This window comes from Poecilia formosa, unplaced genomic scaffold (assembly GCF_000485575.1).
Source record: "Poecilia formosa unplaced genomic scaffold, Poecilia_formosa-5.1.2 Scaffold94, whole genome shotgun sequence".
Classification (NCBI taxonomy): Eukaryota; Metazoa; Chordata; class Actinopteri; order Cyprinodontiformes; family Poeciliidae; genus Poecilia; species Poecilia formosa.
This window is the reverse complement of record NW_006800033.1, coordinates 2,045,591-2,062,501: the sequence shown is the minus strand read 5'-3', so window position 1 is coordinate 2,062,501 and position 16,911 is coordinate 2,045,591. Positions and strand designations below refer to the sequence as shown.

The window sequence follows — 16,911 nt, the reverse complement described above, 5'->3', positions numbered from 1 at the left end:
AATGAGCCTGAATTTTTCAAAACTGTTTTTTTTTCATTGATAATTCACTGATGCAGTCTGGGTTTTTGTTTTCTTTTTTGTAGTAGTAGTATCCATCTTTTTGTAATGTACAGGTAAAGATGATTACAAAACATTTCCGACTCTGAAATCTTTATTTTTTTTTCTTTCTTTAGAGGGCCTGTGATTCATTTTAAGGCATTCCTTTATTTTACTTTTTAAAGAATTAATGTAAATATTGAATAGATTTGTCTTTTTTTTTTGTTCTTCTTTTGTGTAATAGACCTGTTTTTATACATAATTTTGTAATGTGTTCTTGTAAAGGCTGTGGTCATGTTGAAGCTTGAATGCTGTGTTTTGAAATTAAAGGAACTTTAACTGAAGTGCAGAGGCTGTCGGGGTCGTTAATGCGAACAAATCTTGACACAGAACAAACACCAGGGAGCAGCAAAGCGTCACTGCTCAGATCTTGTGCAACAGACGAACCTTTTTGTGCTTTTTCCAACTTAAAAAAACACATTTAAAGTTAAAGCTTGGGAGCCCTGAAAGTTAAAAAAGCATTTTCATTCGTTTTCTTTTACTCCCCTTAGACAAATAGAACTGTCAGAGAATTAAAAAAAGAAACATTTTGTATTATGACAGCTGCAGGCTCATGTTCTGAATTTTCCGCTTCCTTCTGATTCAACATTGTACAATTTTGTTGCTAACTTTCTGTGAAGCTGCATTCTTAACTAATACATCAAATCAAATTTAGCCACCAAAGTGTCTGCAGTAAAAAAAAAAAAATTGACAAAGGAATAAATAAAAACAGAAGTTAGTCCAATTATTTGACGGTCTGTTATCTATCCTGGATTAAAGTCCTGACCTTGGTTCTCCTGCCACAATTCAAAAACATAACATAAGTTAATTGGTTCATTTAAATTTCCTTTAGATATCACTGGGAATAAACAGTGGATGGACAATGTCATGGCTACAATCACAGAAACAATATATACTATTACTTTAGAGGTTTTAACATAGGCTGTGATGAATATAATCTAAAAAACCAAAAAATCTTTGTTTGTGAACAAAACAGATTTCCAACTAAAGCTTAATAATGGCCGTAAGTGTGTTACAAAAATGCAGAGTGCATACTACTCACAGGGATTATAACAAGGCTACTAAAGTTATATATACATCTGTTTGTTCACGTTGGATCTAAATGAGTGTAGGTATTTCTTATGCAGTGGTGCAGATGGAAAAAGCCAGACTTGTGTGTCTGACCTCGCCTCATCGACAGCAGGCGGGGAGGTCAGTGTCAGCGCCAGGCCACCAGTCTGGTTTTGTCACTTCCTTTGTGGCCCCAGCCAGCTGCTGTCCTCCAAAAACATACTTTCCAACTTTGAGGGTTGGAACAGAAAAATAGCTTTCAACCTCACTTGTGCTCAGCTAAAAGTAGCTATTACTCATATTTTGAATTAAAAAAAAAAAAGCCTGTAGAGCCTCCTCAGGCATTTAAAGCATCAGACACTGATAGACTGATGAGAGCATCTCCTGATCGCCTGCTGCTTGTTGTGGAAAAACTGAAGATCAAACAAAGCATAATGGAGGCAGGGAAGTTTTTACAGCCTGTTCAAAAACTCAGAGAACTGAACATGCAAATGAAATTTCACACGGCCCCACTGTTGAGGAAATTGAATTACCCTGCTTGTTGCTGAACTGGAGGAATGCATTACTAATGCTTTGAGGTGAAGAGCTGAATGGAGAAGAGGAGGAGGAGAAAGAAGGGGAGGGAGGGAGGAAGCACCCCCCCCCTCCCCACACACACATGGACACTTCCTGAGTTGGACTGGGCTCTCTGCCAAGCTGTCGGACCATGGCTCTCCTTCTTCTCAGTGTTGAGCAGCTGCAAGGCAGCAAATCAAGTAACACAAGTGAGATAACCCCCCCCACACACACACACACACACCCGTTTTCCCCCACATCAAGGCAATTCAACACTTCCATTTAAAAAAAAAAAACAAAAAAAGAAAAGGCTTCGCTTTTATCAGACCCAAACACAAGGGAGACGGACGTCACCTCCGCCTGAGTCCTCTCTGACGGACCTCATGTCTAAAAGCCATTCTTCTGTCAAACAATAACGCTGTGACGATGTATCAGAGGACCAACTGTTTAAACGTGCGGCTTTTCCACGTGTTTGGGGAAAAACTGAAAATGTCTACGTTGTTGATCTTTTCTTGCAAAAGGTTCCATAAATATTTAGTGCCCCTGACTTTCTGACTGCATGTAGTTTCAGCTTATGTCAAAACATCAAGTAAAACATGAGTCTTGGTCATATTGTTCCCATTTTCCTCTCATACCTCAACTTACTGTCATCACAGTGAAGATAAAGCAGCAAACTACAAAGGCACCTCTTTATTTCTTCTTCAGATGGAGACAAAAAAAAAAAAGAAACAAACTGCCTGGGGGCCTATTGTGTCAAATTGTAAACAGCTGCCATGCTTGGGAAGGATGTACTTACTGTACAACATTGAGGAAAGCACATACACCACATATAACATTATTACACAATATACTGTCATGATTAGGTTTATAATCCTCATGAATGAATGAATGAATGAATGAATGGAGTGACAGTGATTTAATATGATATTCTGATCATTGTAGTAAAAATCAACACTAATGCAGACAGTGAAAAACTGGATTGAACATAGAAAATGGGTCTGCAAACCTACCCTATTCTCTCCAACTCTCTGAGATTCGTCAACAGCCTCAGGGTCTTGTATTCGGCCCATTGTTGTTTATCGTGTACATGTTGTTCCTGGGGTCAATCTTTGACAAACATAATCGTCCGTATCATTACTTTGCCAACACTGAGGCCTAATTCTTGCCGGGTAATCTGTACAGCCGTGACCTCCTGACACCACAGCAAAGCTTTCTTTACAAAATTATGACCTGAATGAAGTTAAATCTTCCAAGTTTTATTGAAAATAAAACAAATGTGGTATGGGAATTAGTGCCGTTATAAAATCCATTTCTTTCCAGCTAACTATTGTGAAACGAAAATCTTCCCGTCTTTCTTGAGAACTTTGCTTTACTAACCTACCATCTGGACTATTTTCAATCAGATCCGGCAGCCCTACAACATTTAGAACCTGTCAAGAACACCGTCACTCATCTATCTGGTTCTTATATCCCACTACGGATTTTAAATAATCTGTATCTTTCTCATTTACGCCGTTGAGGGCTCTCTCCTCAGTCAGCTCCATGATCCAAACTGAAATGTTGGGCCAATCGAGAATTGGCTTTTGGTTGCACCAAAAATTGTGAGCTACCTTAACTCCGAATATCCATGCTGCTCAGACCGTCATCTTAATTGCAGCGTCCCTCAAAGACACTTCTCTTTTCCTTCCCCTTGAATTTATAGAATATGCTGCTCTAAATAGGTTTCTTGGATGTTTTTCTAATTTAGTTAGTTTCATACTTATTTATTGTGTTTTACATAAAACAAGAGCGTAGCTTTCACGAGAAAGCTACGCCGCTTTCTCGTGAAAAAGAAATCAGTGCGGATGATTTAGTTAACTGATCTATCAAAAACTGATCTGCTTGTCCTGAACCTGTTTTCGTGGCATAAACTGAAACCCTACATATTCAAGACAAGCGGTCCTCCGCATTTTTCAGGTCCTCAACTCAAGTGCTGCTTATGAAGTTCAAGTCTCTCTTCTTGTGGAGATATGTGATACCCCGGATTATGGGTAAACTCCTACTTGGTGGGTCTTTGTAGCACATGCTGAGAGGGATTAAGGCCTCTGCCAGTTGTTGTGAGATCAGTCCAGCGGGGCTTGTCCCGCCAGCTCTAATCCTGCAGACAATGCAGGCTGTTAATTGGAGACTGACTGATATAGCCAGAGAGAGTCATGAAAACAATGTGCAACTGGCCAGCGTCTCTGTAATCCCCTGCACCCTGTCCCTCAGAAGCATCCATCCACATGTATGCTTCGCCACATCCCCTCCACCGCCTCCCCCTCACCCCCAAAAAAATGGGGCTTTCCATTTTCCTCTCAGCAGTTAGAGCCGCTCTTCTATTGTGAGTCAAACAAATGCAAGGCGTGTGGCTTTATAGAGATGTGAAATTTCACAATTCCCACTCAGAGATCTGATAGGAGGTGTAAAAAAGCACACAGAGGTGTTTGTGTTTTAAACGGGTCACAATGCAGAGTGTTAACAGGCTTGCTTGGGTTTCCTGCTGTTGCGACTGAATGCAGAGATATAAAACGAAAAAGAAAAAGAAAAAAAAAGTATTTAAAATGTACACCAACTCTGGTCGGAGAGCTTCTTCTACAGACATCAAAAAATAATTTACAGCCCTGAAATGATTAGCGACGCTAACATTCAGTTGTTTTGTAACTTTCAGCTGTTTTTACAACTGTAATCTGAGTCAATCCTTATTGAATTTCACGCCTTTGTGGTTGTATTTGAGCTTCAGCAGTCACTTGTGATATATGCTTAAATGTACTTGAGAAGTCAGTTTGTTTTCCACAACATGTTGTTTTTACTCTTACGTTTAATGGAGACACGGGCTGATGTAACGGAGCTGTAAAGAACATGTTATGGCCATCACCTCCCGAGTTCAAACCTGCATTCCTCTGGTTTACTGATTAAAGTGTTTGACGTGAGCATCTAAAATCAGTCATAAAACCTAACTGCTCTCTCAGCCTGTCAGTTGCAACATAAACGACTCGTGTTTTGTGTTTAGTGTCTGGCCCATGTCCTCAGAGGAGACGCGTCTCCCAAAAGCGTGAGTCTTAATGTAAGCGAGGCAGGTCAATGCAGGCTTTCTTTGTGTGTTGTAAACATGGCATTCATGGTAGAGGCTCCTTTATCTGCGAAAAGAAATCAGCCGTAACACCGCCGCCTCAGCCTCAGCTCACTGGCAGGCAGGTGGCCGGATCAGCGGCGGCCGTCTGCAGTTGGATTTTTATGAGCTGCACATCTGTCGCCACATCCAGGATATGCAAAACAGCATTCCAGGGGATCCTTCCACTGCTTTGGATCTGTCATTATTTGGTTTCAGTTAAACCGCCGATTTACAGTTTTAATGAGTAATATCTCATTATGTTAATTTTCATTCAAGTTTGAGGCATTTTGATGGTCAGACTTTTGGTAGCTGCTCGAAACATGTTCAACTGTTCAACTGCCATGTCAGTCAAATATGTTTCAACTGACATTAAATGTTTGCACATTCAAGGGTCAAAGGTTTTTTGTGCAGCAAATAAAATGAGAACATTTTGAAACCATTTTTGAAACATTTTTCACATATTTCACGCAATTTACCTGGAAAACAAAGAATTAGTGTGAAAGTATGGTCCCTCCTAAGTCATGTTCAATAAACTGTAAAATCATATTTCCTTATATTTCTGTGGTGGTTTCATATAATCAAATTACACATTTTGTGTTTCCATTACCTGGAAGCAGAAAATCTATGACAGTTAACAAAAATAAAGGCTTGAAAGCATCAGTCTGTGTAACTGAGCGATAAAATGTGTTTCTTGGTGAAACGAAATTAATGTATTTTTCAATAATATCCTAATTGTGTGTATATAAAGATGTACACACAATCTTTATAGTAATCTGTTAGCGTACAGGTGTAGACCATAAACTAATAGTTTGTTGAAGCACTTTTTCATTCTACTTTAGCATTACTACTATTAGCATTAATTTGCTAATAGTCCATCAGCTTCCTTCATCATTTGCCCACTCTGCCTGGTAAATATTTTCCAAATCTAGCGGATCTTGAGAAATCTTCTTGTCCTCAGCTCTGCTTTATTTAATCATGGACTCCAGATGAGCCATTCCAAAGATGTCATTTCTTTTCTTTGAAGGTATTCTGCAGTTATTCAAATGGAAACCCCTCTGCGTTTAAACCTTTCCATCTTATTGTACTCTGCTCCTGACTGATACCTTTATACAATGAGATCATTTTGATCCTTTGGGAGCTGTCTCAAGACTACAGATGCAGCTAATGGACACAAATAAGCAAATTTGAAGAAAACCCTCACTTCTAAAGCCAAAGCTTATTTCAGTGTAAACAGATTCACTGTAGCTGATGTTTAGCTGGAGACTAAATATTTGAAAGCAGATTAAAAGATGCATAAAACAAAGTATTTATCTAAGGGTGCACACTCTTATTTAAGCCGCTTATTGCACCTCATCACTTTTTTTTTACATTATCAAGGAGAAATATCACATTAGTTAATTCACGATTAAATTCTAATCAGTTTATTAAGTGCAGATTCACAATAAACGTAAGTAAGTACAACTTTCACAGGTCAAAATCAGCAAACGTTTTTACAAAATAAACAAAGCATTCCAAAATTATCCCCTTTTGCGCAACATAAACAGCAATTTCACATGAGTGCGTGTACATCTTTGAGATCCACTGCATAAGGGGCACAAATTAGCCAATCATAAATCATTTCCAGTGAGTGGCTCCTCTCTCTCAGTCCTCTGTCCAAACTGTGAGGAGGAAAAACGTGGCCTGAGCTCGGCGTACAGACTGAAAATGCTAATAGCTCACGCTTAAAAGCTCAGTCAGGCAGGATTGCTCCGCAGCTGGTATGGAAACAGCCTTAATTGCAATAGCAAACAACACTGCAGGGAAGATAAACAGTGGAAAACCACCAAAGGACAATAATCATGTAACGGCTGTTATGCATTCAAAAGCTGCTCGCAGATGTTTGTGTATTTGACAGATTATTGATGTCGAGGGATCACCAATCGGTCCAAAGCTGTCACATATCTTATTTCCCTGTTTTGTAGCAACCTAAGATGAATAAAACTATATGAAATGTTGTTTAGAATGGGAGATTATGGAGATTAGAGGTAGATTAGACCAAGACATGCATGTTTTGTTGTTGATATAAAAACTCGTCTCTTTTGTAAGCAAATATCACACTGTTTTTTATCTGATTACTGTTTTTACATTCAAAGACTGTCATACCTAAGCCACATGCTGTGTTTCCCAGGGTTTCTGTGCCAGAGGACAAATCTCTCTCTTCCTTCTGTTTGTAAAACACATTTGTCTCTGAAACAAACCGTAAAAGATGCCTTGATTTCTTCTTTTTTTTTCTTTTGCAAATTCGATACGCCGATGAGGCAAACTTTTTTTGTTCGCATTTATACAAAACTTTCTATGAGTCAACATGTTGAAAAAACTGTTTGAACATGAGCTGCAGACACTTGAAAGGCTTTAGCTTCTTTCCCACTGTACATCTCTGAAGGACAAAGCTGTGATTATGGTTTGTGGTTAGGATGTTTGCTGCAAGTAATTTGTCTCCCATGCATCGCTTTGATGATGAATCTTCAGCTGTGCATCAGCCAGCTACTCCCATTTCCTGTGAAGCACCTTATCATTTTTTCTTTCTTTTTTTTTTTGTATTATTGCTTTAAAATATTAGTGTTAAAGTCTTCTGTGTGCTTACCCGGTAAACCAGTGAACAAATGCCCTCTGTAGTGTCACAATTTCCCAAAACAAACAGTCTTTGCAGCCAGCTCAGAGTCTCTTTGCTGTTGTTTGGGTTTTTTGACTGATTTCTCCAGCAAAAGCCATCTAGTTCCGGGATTTGCGCAGTTCTCCATACATGTTTAATGATGTTTAGGTTTATGGACTGTTGCCGTTCTGGCAAAGACCCTGCCATCCCCCCCAGCTTCCTGCAGCAGTTATTTGTTTTAGGAGTTTATCTCTAATCATTTTTGTGGAACACTGGATCATGATTATTGTTTATATAAATCCATCCCAGAAGTTTAGGTGGGAAAACTTATTAGTGTGCTTTGAAAGAGAGTCTTTCTTTTACAGTTACAGCTAATACAGTATTTAAGTAGAAATGTATACAAAATGTTTTTAATATAACTCTTTTCTCTTGTTGATATGCAGTAAATTGTTTTTTTTTATCTATTATATTAGACAGAGTCTAAAGAAGCAAAATAAACAATCATAATGTTCTCTCATCCATATTGATACACTTTTTTGTTCTTCCAAAACAAGCAAATCTGTAGAAGAAATCATGTCTATCAAACAGTGCAAGCAACACATTTAGGTTGGGGTGATTTCTTTTTATCTTTACTGCACTGTAGGAATGCCACAAGGATCTATTCTTGGATCATTTTAATACTTCTTATTATGCATATTTATTATATACTACCAGATGCATGCACATATGCGTGACTGTGTATATTTGTGATTGTGATTATTTTGTCATTAATGAAACAAGTGTCTTCCATATTTGTACATTCATGGTTCACCTTGAATGATATTTGAAGGATCATGAAACTCGTGTCCTCTGTGTTTCAGCTTAATGTTATTATTTTCTCAGGTTTCTGATTCATCCGGGTGGTTTTATTCAAAGTCTATCCATTAGTAGACAATATTTTATTTTATACTAACTAATTAACTCATGCCATTCTAGTGTCATGCCATAACATTGCCTGATGAATATATTTCTGTACATTTAGAGGATCTAATAGTGTTAATAAATGTAATTATACCGTAGAAAAATTATACACAAACTGTGCAGAAATATTTTTTGTTTTAACTGTAACTAAATTTAGAGGCAACTTATTTTAAGTTTTGCAATGGTTAACATGCCTGCTTTCTTCACCTTGACCACTAGATGTCACTAATTATTACACACTGTTCTTTTAACTTAAAGTGGTTTTTTTATGCAAATTTGGCAGAAACAATAGTCCAACTGTAAATGCATATGGAGAAGTAAATACATGTCAAGCGAGAAGAAAAATAAAATTAAAGTAGATTGTTTAATATTATACTCAACAGCTTCCCCTTGAGCGTGAGATACCACTTCTGGTTTTGCATCAACTTGCTCCCATGTTTACATAAAACTTGCCTGCAGCTAGTTAAAAAGAAAAAATTCTATATAAACTCTGACAAAACTAAAGTAACAACATGACAACTGTGTAAAAGGTTCCCAGTGGTTATGCACTTTTATTCAACTTTTCGGGTCCCACCGTGGGTCCCTTGGCGGTTAATACCAGGATCAGCTCATAATCCCTGAGAAGTCAGATGTGGGAATGAACTGCTAAAACCCTCCAGATACTGGAGAATAAACACCAGTCATCTAGCACAGTTCAAGGCAATAGCAAAAAATAAAAAATAAAAAAATAACACAAACCCTGGCCAAGTCCTTTAAAATCGGCGTAAACCACAATGAGAACGTTACATTCTAAGCATACACAATCACTACTCTTTTTAAACAAAGGTGCAGTATACAATACCACCATAAAGATGAAACCCAATATGGGTGAGAGAGGACACGGAGGGATCAAAACACCTCCATGTGGAAACACTGACGCTGCTCTCACCTCAACAATAACCAGCTGGATTTATGTGTAAATAAGGACCAATTGTGCTGACAATAACAGATAAACTCCTAATGCTTTTTTGTGCAAGCCACAATAGACTGCAGCGTGGATTACACGAGCAGATGTTGCCGTTTCTTGGCTGTTTTAGCCAGCGCTTCTCCGCTGTGAGGGGGTCTGTAGAGGTGAGGTGCAGACGTCAGGTCATTTGAAACACAGCTGTGCAATTCTTAAAACAACATAAAACCTTTTCAAAGCAGATTGTAGCTTTCCCCCCGCCTCCTCCGAAACACAATCTCTTCCACTCATTGCTTTTCCCTGATTGTAACTAATGCAAGGAGTGTTATTAAATACATAGACATGAATAGGGAAGTTAGTCTCTTAGGGGGTTATTTTTGTTCTCCTTGGAATCAAATCTAAAGTATGTCTTAAAAGTACATAAACTCAGTCAGTTAATCATAAAAAAGTCTCTTTTTTTTCTAAAATAAGGGGTGGAAAGTGCTTTGTTCTGACATACTTCAGATTAGGTCCCTCAAAAGAAAAAAAAAATGCATTTGGAAATCTGCCAACTGCCAGCTCAGGTTGTGGGAAAAGTAACACTGTTCATGTAAAATTGCAGCAAAATCTTCATCTCAGAGCATTTATCCGGAGTCATTTAGACTAGAACTGAATGCAAATGTCAGGAAGAAAAATGTTCACGCTATAAAGTATCTCGTCAAAAACATACCTGAGTGGCATTACAGTTTTTAACGGAAAAAATAAAAAATATAGTGCTGGCAAAAAAGGCTTGAATATATGAGAATACATTCTATGAGAATTTCTGATGCATTTACAAGCAACATTTACATCACAAAAAGCACGAGTGATTGCCTGCAAAGCTAAATGGCAAAAGCTACTTCCTTCTGACAGACGCACTCCTCCGCCCCAGCGTTTTGGGGGCGGAGTTGTGGCCCCAGAGAGGAAGAAAAAGAGTCCAAAGAAGGGCCGCACAGCAGCTTAGTACAACAATTCCAGACCATGCACGGCTGCGGCGTCAATGCGGCAGCAACACGGTCTCATACGAAAAAGAACACTGGTCCCCGTGAGCGTTTCAGATACCGAGGCGCGACGGGGACGAGGATGAGAAAGGAGCGGTCACCCTAGAAGGCAACCTGAGGGGGACACCATGGAGTGTCTGGGTACAGCAGACAGTGCACAGATTTGAACCTGGGAAGTGCAGAACGGAGAACTGAATCAGTGGAAATGCAGAAACGTGTCAAATGTCTGCAAAAATGTGAAGCGGAAAAACGTCCCCACCTTGATGGATCCTCCTCCACAGGAAAAGCCCCTTTCAAGCTGATGATATTGCTTTTATTTTCAAACATCCCATAACTGAGAGTGATCTGGAAGCAGAAGGAAAATATATATATATATATATTATAAGCATTTTATCCAAACTTAACCTGCACATGCATGTTTTAAGAACAGAAAAAGAAAACAAATATCCTATAAGGGTCTCACCTGTTTGTGAATCTCAGATCGGGACACCTGTTGCAGGTTTTCCAGGTGGGAGTGAAACAAGCTGCTTCGGGTCAGAGGGACTCCCAGAACCGACTCAATGATGTAACCGATGGTGCAGTCATCGGGCAGACGGATCTTCTCTGCTGTGTTCATAAAGTGGCCACCACTGAGAAAAGAGAAAGAGAAAAAACAAAGGTGAAGACTAAACACAACTCATGCTTTTCTCTGTTAACTCATTTCTCAAAATGAGATACTCTCACAATGTTCAGTCCCTCTACTGAGGTGTGTTTAAAACCAGATATTTACATATCATGTATATAAACACATAACCTCTTCTTTTTTTTAACCAAATATGAACATTTTTTGGCACCAAATGTGCACATCAAACCCAGAAGTAATGCAAAAAACAGTTTGTGTATGTGTTGGTATAGTAACATGGGCTGAAATGCCACTCAGAGTAGAAGAAGAACCTATTCATCAAAGAATGGAGTAACATTGCAAATGAAAATAATATTGGTGATCTTTATAAAACAGAAGAAGTTCAGTCTGATTTCACGCCAGAAAAAGATGACGTGTCTTTTTATTCACTGGTTTTAACAGTAAATATATTCTCACCTGGCCCACGGGCTCATCTTCAGCGCCAGACCCCGGCTCACACAGAAGCCAGCTCCTCCCGTGGCAAACCAAAAGTTGACTGGTTTCTAGTTTAGGAATAAAACTGACAATTACTACATTGCCGTTTCTTTAAAACAGCAACATCACAAAGGGCAACAATGCTTTATCGTACCATTTTGTTGTCGCCCAGCCTCTCTGTGGCCTCTATCGGCCGGTCCAGACTCGGTTTACCGATGTACAAATCCTGGGTGTGGGGGTACTGAGACAAGTGCTTCACGAGAGTCCGAACATTCACGTAGTTATCGTCGTCTACGTGACAGAACCATCTGGGAAGCAGGAAAAGCAAACAAGAGATGAGATGCAATCATCTTCAGACTATTAATGCACGAGCCCATCCTCGGGCAGCAAGGCTTACTTTTTTCCTGACTCAATAAACTTGTCATATTCCACCGCCATCTTGCAGGACAAAGCTTGCCGACTATGAGCGGCAGAGCAGTTGGTGTTGATTGCGTGACTTCCTGCAGGAGCAAAATGACCGAAACAGAAATAGTTTTATTGTGAGACTGCACAATCAAAGGAAACTGAGAAAAAGAAAAAAAAAATTAATAGCTTTCATAAAATCTATTTAGTAGTTAATGAAATGTCCTTTCAAACAAAAAACATCTCTGTTGACGAATTTCCACATACAACTCACCGATTTTCTTCTTTAGCTCATCGTCTTCGCCGTCTGTGAAGATGTAAGTCTGTGGACAAAGAGAAGTCATGGATAAGATGACTTGGTCCAAATATAAAGCAGGAATAAAAAAACACTGGTTGTGGAGCTTTCACACAATCAAAAGCAAAACAAAATCCCGCTTCCTCGCGTCAAGCCGCTGCGATTAGCATCAATCAACGTGTCTTTTATGCAGTGGAAAACACACTGCGTTAAACAGCCCCTTGCTCTAATAAAGGCCTTTTGTCCTGCATTTTACTCTCTCCATGGCAACCATACAGCTGCCCTGAAGCATCCCAGACAACCGACAAAGGAGGAGGCAGACTGTCCGCCTCCCAGACACACACCCCACATCACGTCCACCCTTGGACCAGCCAGCTCGCCCGGCTAATCGGAGCCTCGCAGTGTTTACTCTCCTGAAACAGTGGCGTAAAAAAAAGTTACAGCCAACACTCCATCGTCTTTGTCCTGGAAGGTGTGTGACTGAGGGACTCATAACGTCTGAGGAGTTTTAACCTCGACACTGCAGGCACTTGTTGAATGTAGCAATTAGTCATAAAAAGGGTGAGCAACAAAGGCGCCACCGATAACTCCCACAGAGCAGGTGCAAGCTGCTCAATGAGTATGATGAAAGGGCCTGAGGCCGCAGGCTTTATAACCGCCAGGGGTATGTTTACTCTTCACCTCAGGTGAGGCAGCACCTGCCGAACATCACGCCACCTTATCAAGGGCACGCGTCTAGACACGCCGGGTCGTGGTGCCTCACGACAGGGCGCTTTGTGTCAGCCAGGGCCTCGATCGTGCATCCGCAGTTAAAGAAAAGATCTATTTCTCTACGCAATAAAGGATGCAAACAGAGGCTACCGCAGGACTGTTCGGAGCAAATTCTGAGCAGATGTTTTTTTTTTCTTTTTCTTCCCCTTTTTATGCTAAAAGCAGAGAGACTGTATTTGTTTAGGACAGGGTGGTGGTTTCAGTGGCGAGGGGATCACAGGCTGGCGCTGTTTGCTTTAAAAGCTCGATGAATAGATGGCCTAATCACTGAGGCAGCTGCCAGAGCTGCCAGGGCACTGACAGAAAGAAAGATGGAGGGAGGAAAGGGTGGGGTGGGGGGGATCTCACCACTGATTAGTAAATCGAAAACCGTGTGTGGCCATTCACCCCCTGTTCCTCCTCATCCTGCCTCTCTCCCCCCCCCTCACTCCCTCTGAGCCCCAAACGCAGCCAGAGGCTCTTGAAGAGAACAATGCGGAGAGTTTTCATGCTGGGTAAAGGCTCCGCTGGGTAAATTCTGAGCATGTTTGCCTGCATTTGCATACAGCTGCAGGAGTTAAGTGAAGAGAATGCACTTTAGGGAAGAGCTTCTGCTGCCATTGTTGGATTCCTGGAGCTTAAAGGTACAGCTGCTTTCACAGAATATGAAATCCAACCAAAAAGAGGAGGGGGGGGGGATTCTAAATGTTTGGTTGTTAAAGTAGAGACAAGAAACAAAAGAGAAAATGAAAAAGAGGGGAGTGGATACGGTGCAATCCAGAGCACAGGAAGGGGTTGCACGAACGGCCCTGTCTGAGCTGAACGTGGTGCCTGGCTGGCTGCCTCCAGCTCCACAGGAAGGAAGGCCACCAGGCTCCCTTCGTTCCACCAACCACCTCCACCCTGACTCCTTCCCCTCTCTGTTCTGCAGCCTTTCAGCACTTTTTGTCAGGACAAATGAGCTGGAAAACAATTCAGGGATACGTTAGAGGCGTGATGTGTCCACGCTTTGCCTCTGTGCCAAGGCCGACCACTTGTACTTTACAGCCTCATGCTGAAGCCAATTTATTAACTCGGCTACGGAAATATTTATAATAAAAATGTCCGAGGCTCATACGGGGAGACTTTTGGTTTCGAGACTGCAACTTCATTTGAATATAAATTTTTTTAAAAAATGTCCCTTTGCATAGACAGCAGTGCAAGGAAGTGAATTTGTCTAGCAAGAGATAAGCATAAACAATAATCCAAACTTCACAGATGCTCGTCAGCTGACCGTGAGAATCAAACCTCTGCTGATGAGGACGGCCATATGCACACGGTGGGAACTCTGAGCATCATATGGCCGGCATTAAAGCCGTTCTTTGTTCCGTCTCCCCCTGACCACCTGGCACCCTTCCTCCAGAAACTCCCTCCTGCATTGTGCTGCTCAGTCTATCCTTTTTGTCCTTGCGGGACCCCCACCCCTCCCACCTGTCTGCCCCTCTCCATCCCCCCAGCTGTCTGCCTATCAGTCCTGCTGTTACCTCTGGATGATGCAGTTCACTAACATGATCCACGACAGAGCTGCAAGCCAATTAGCACATGTCGCGAGATGCCGAGGGTGTGTTCAAGCCTTTAATGGGAGATGTTCAAACAGTTCCGGCTAATGATTTCTCCGGCTCTAAGATGTTAGAGCCAGTAGTGACTGATGGGTCAGTGTCGTTACAGATGGTGATTCAAGCATGTTCTGAAAGTGGAGTGCATCAACATGCAGGATAAAATCACTTTTGATATGCTTTCTTCAAAAAAAAAAGAAATAAAAGGCCTCTCTTTGTGCACCAGTGTGCAAACCTGCCTGCAGATGCACCGCTTTTGTCCCAGGCATCCCCTCTCATCAAACCCCCATTTTCCCATCCCTTCCCAGTGTGCCTGAACCAGACTCAGTTCCCATGTTCCCATGGAGAAAAAGAGAGAGAGAGAGAAAGAGGGAGAGAGAGAGAGAGAGAGAGAGAGAGAGAGAGAGAGCTGGGAAAGCCTCCCCCCACCCCCCACTCCTCTTCTTGTTCAGTAAGATGCTTTGTTAGTCCTGGAAAAGGGGAACAGAGCTGGAGTTGGTTCTGTGAAGCATCCATTGCAGCAGCGGCATTCACAGGGACACCGAAGAATAGGAGGGATAATAGGCAGTGGGGAGGCAGAGAGGAGGAGGTGGGAGGAAGAAGAGGGAGGACAGGGGGTCCTGAAATTGCTCCCTCCGTTCTCAGGGACATCATTCAGAGGAGAATAAAAAGTGAAAGAGTTGCAGAAACTTAGCACCGTTTACAGGAACCGCGAGGATATTTAAGTGTGCCAAAAGGTGACAAGAGGAACAAAGCAGCACCTAAAAACATTAATCGCCAAAGATTTTAATATTTAATTGAAGTTGAATCACCTTCATTGACAGCTTGCACATTGCTGTTAACAAACTAATTAGTATGAAAAAAAAAAGAAGTCAGGAATGCTTTTTCACCTGTTGCATGTTCCTAGAGATCCACGTCTCCAGCAGCAGGTTCAGCCTGGACTGGTGGAACTTCTTGGTTGTCTTCACGGCGATGAAGATATCAGCCGCGCTGATGTCCTCAGCCGGAGGGGGGTCCGAGGCGGCGGCTGAGGTCCGTGCGGGCTTCTCCACCTCCCTGCGTCCCCGGGCCAGCTTGGTGAAGTAGGTCGAGAATCCTTTCTTATCCTGGGCGCGCGGTGCGCTGTCCTCCTGCGCGGAGCGCGCAGCTGCGTCCTCTCCATCCGTCTCCTCGGCCACCTGGACGCGGTGATGCTGCACAGCGACCAGCAGCAGCAGCAGCAGCAGCAGCAGGCAGAGGCATCCCGTGGAGGCTACGGAGATCGCTGTCTTTTTCCCATTATTTTTCGGCATGATTAAAACTTCAAAAGAAACTTCAAAAAAACAAAACAAAACAAAACATAACAAAAAAAACTATGAAGCGGCGCAACGTGCAACTGATGCCAAGTCCATATGGTGTTGCTCCTCCTCAGCGAAACACAAACTAAAATACAGAAACTCCTTTAGAGATCATAGCAAATGAGTAGCTCCATTGTAAAGTGGGGGTATTTAAAATCTCTCACAGAGGCCACGCCTTCTGGGAGGTCTGTGAATCTGACATGCAAGCCTGTGATGGTTCATTGGGCGGGGTTTGGTTTGGTGTCTGGGTCTGCGGCTTAGCTGCAGTTTTCAAGATCTCACAAGAAAAAGTTTGACCTTAGAAAATCCTGAATTTCGGTCATCAAAGAGCAACGTGTACAGGAGGAGCTATTCATGTTGATCAAAAGTTAGGAAAGACAAGATTTTAAAAAGATGTCCACTCAGCTACTTAAGTGCTGCAGACTTGCTTTTTTTAAAATCAGCTGGATTTGGGTATGAGTGCCTGTAAACAAGAACAATATCCCTGTATTATTATTTGATCTAAACGTAAAGTTTTGTTTACCAACACACATTGCACGGCAAAAATCACAATAATTCAGTCATAAAACCTAAATAAACCATAATGGTATTTCCACTGTTATTCAAAAGCTTCTGGGGCTATGCCCCTGTATATATTGGGACTGATAATAAAAAAAAATTAATTGAAAAATGTGTGTTTTTCACAACACAGCTGTGTCCACACTGTGGATACATCTATGGATGAACTTAATTTAAGTTAAAAAAAAAAAAAAAAGGCGAAAATGGCATGTTTCACCTTTTAGTATTATTCATGTTTGAAACCCTATTTGTCCCTGGATTAAGAAACAATTGGATTCTTCGATTTAAGGGAATGGAATAATCTTTCCTTAGTTAAGAGGATATAACACAGGTCATGCCACAACTGGCATAGAGAGCTCAAGTAGATATTAAACAAATCACAGAGACAGATGCAGTTGTTGTACATAAGGTGCTTATATCAAAATAAACTTTTAACATTTACTTCACAATTATGTAGTTAAACCCTCAAGAGGAAAACATGGAATAAATA

General features: G+C 41.2%; 1 protein-coding gene across 1 annotated transcript; it reads right to left on the bottom strand.

Annotated features, from left to right (window-relative positions):
• Window positions 1-7,098: 7,098 nt before the first annotated feature.
• On the bottom strand, window positions 7,099-15,995 carry lfng (LFNG O-fucosylpeptide 3-beta-N-acetylglucosaminyltransferase). Its single transcript, XM_007558197.2, has 8 exons — window positions 15,417-15,995; window positions 12,161-12,209; window positions 11,882-11,984; window positions 11,639-11,792; window positions 11,467-11,552; window positions 10,852-11,017; window positions 10,648-10,733; window positions 7,099-10,557 (listed from the first exon to the last, which is right to left on the bottom strand). The coding sequence occupies exons 1-8, from the start codon at window positions 15,816-15,818 to the stop codon at window positions 10,491-10,493; spliced, it is 1,113 nt and encodes a 370-aa protein (XP_007558259.1). The 5' UTR covers window positions 15,819-15,995; the 3' UTR covers window positions 7,099-10,490.
• Window positions 15,996-16,911: the final 916 nt, after the last annotated feature.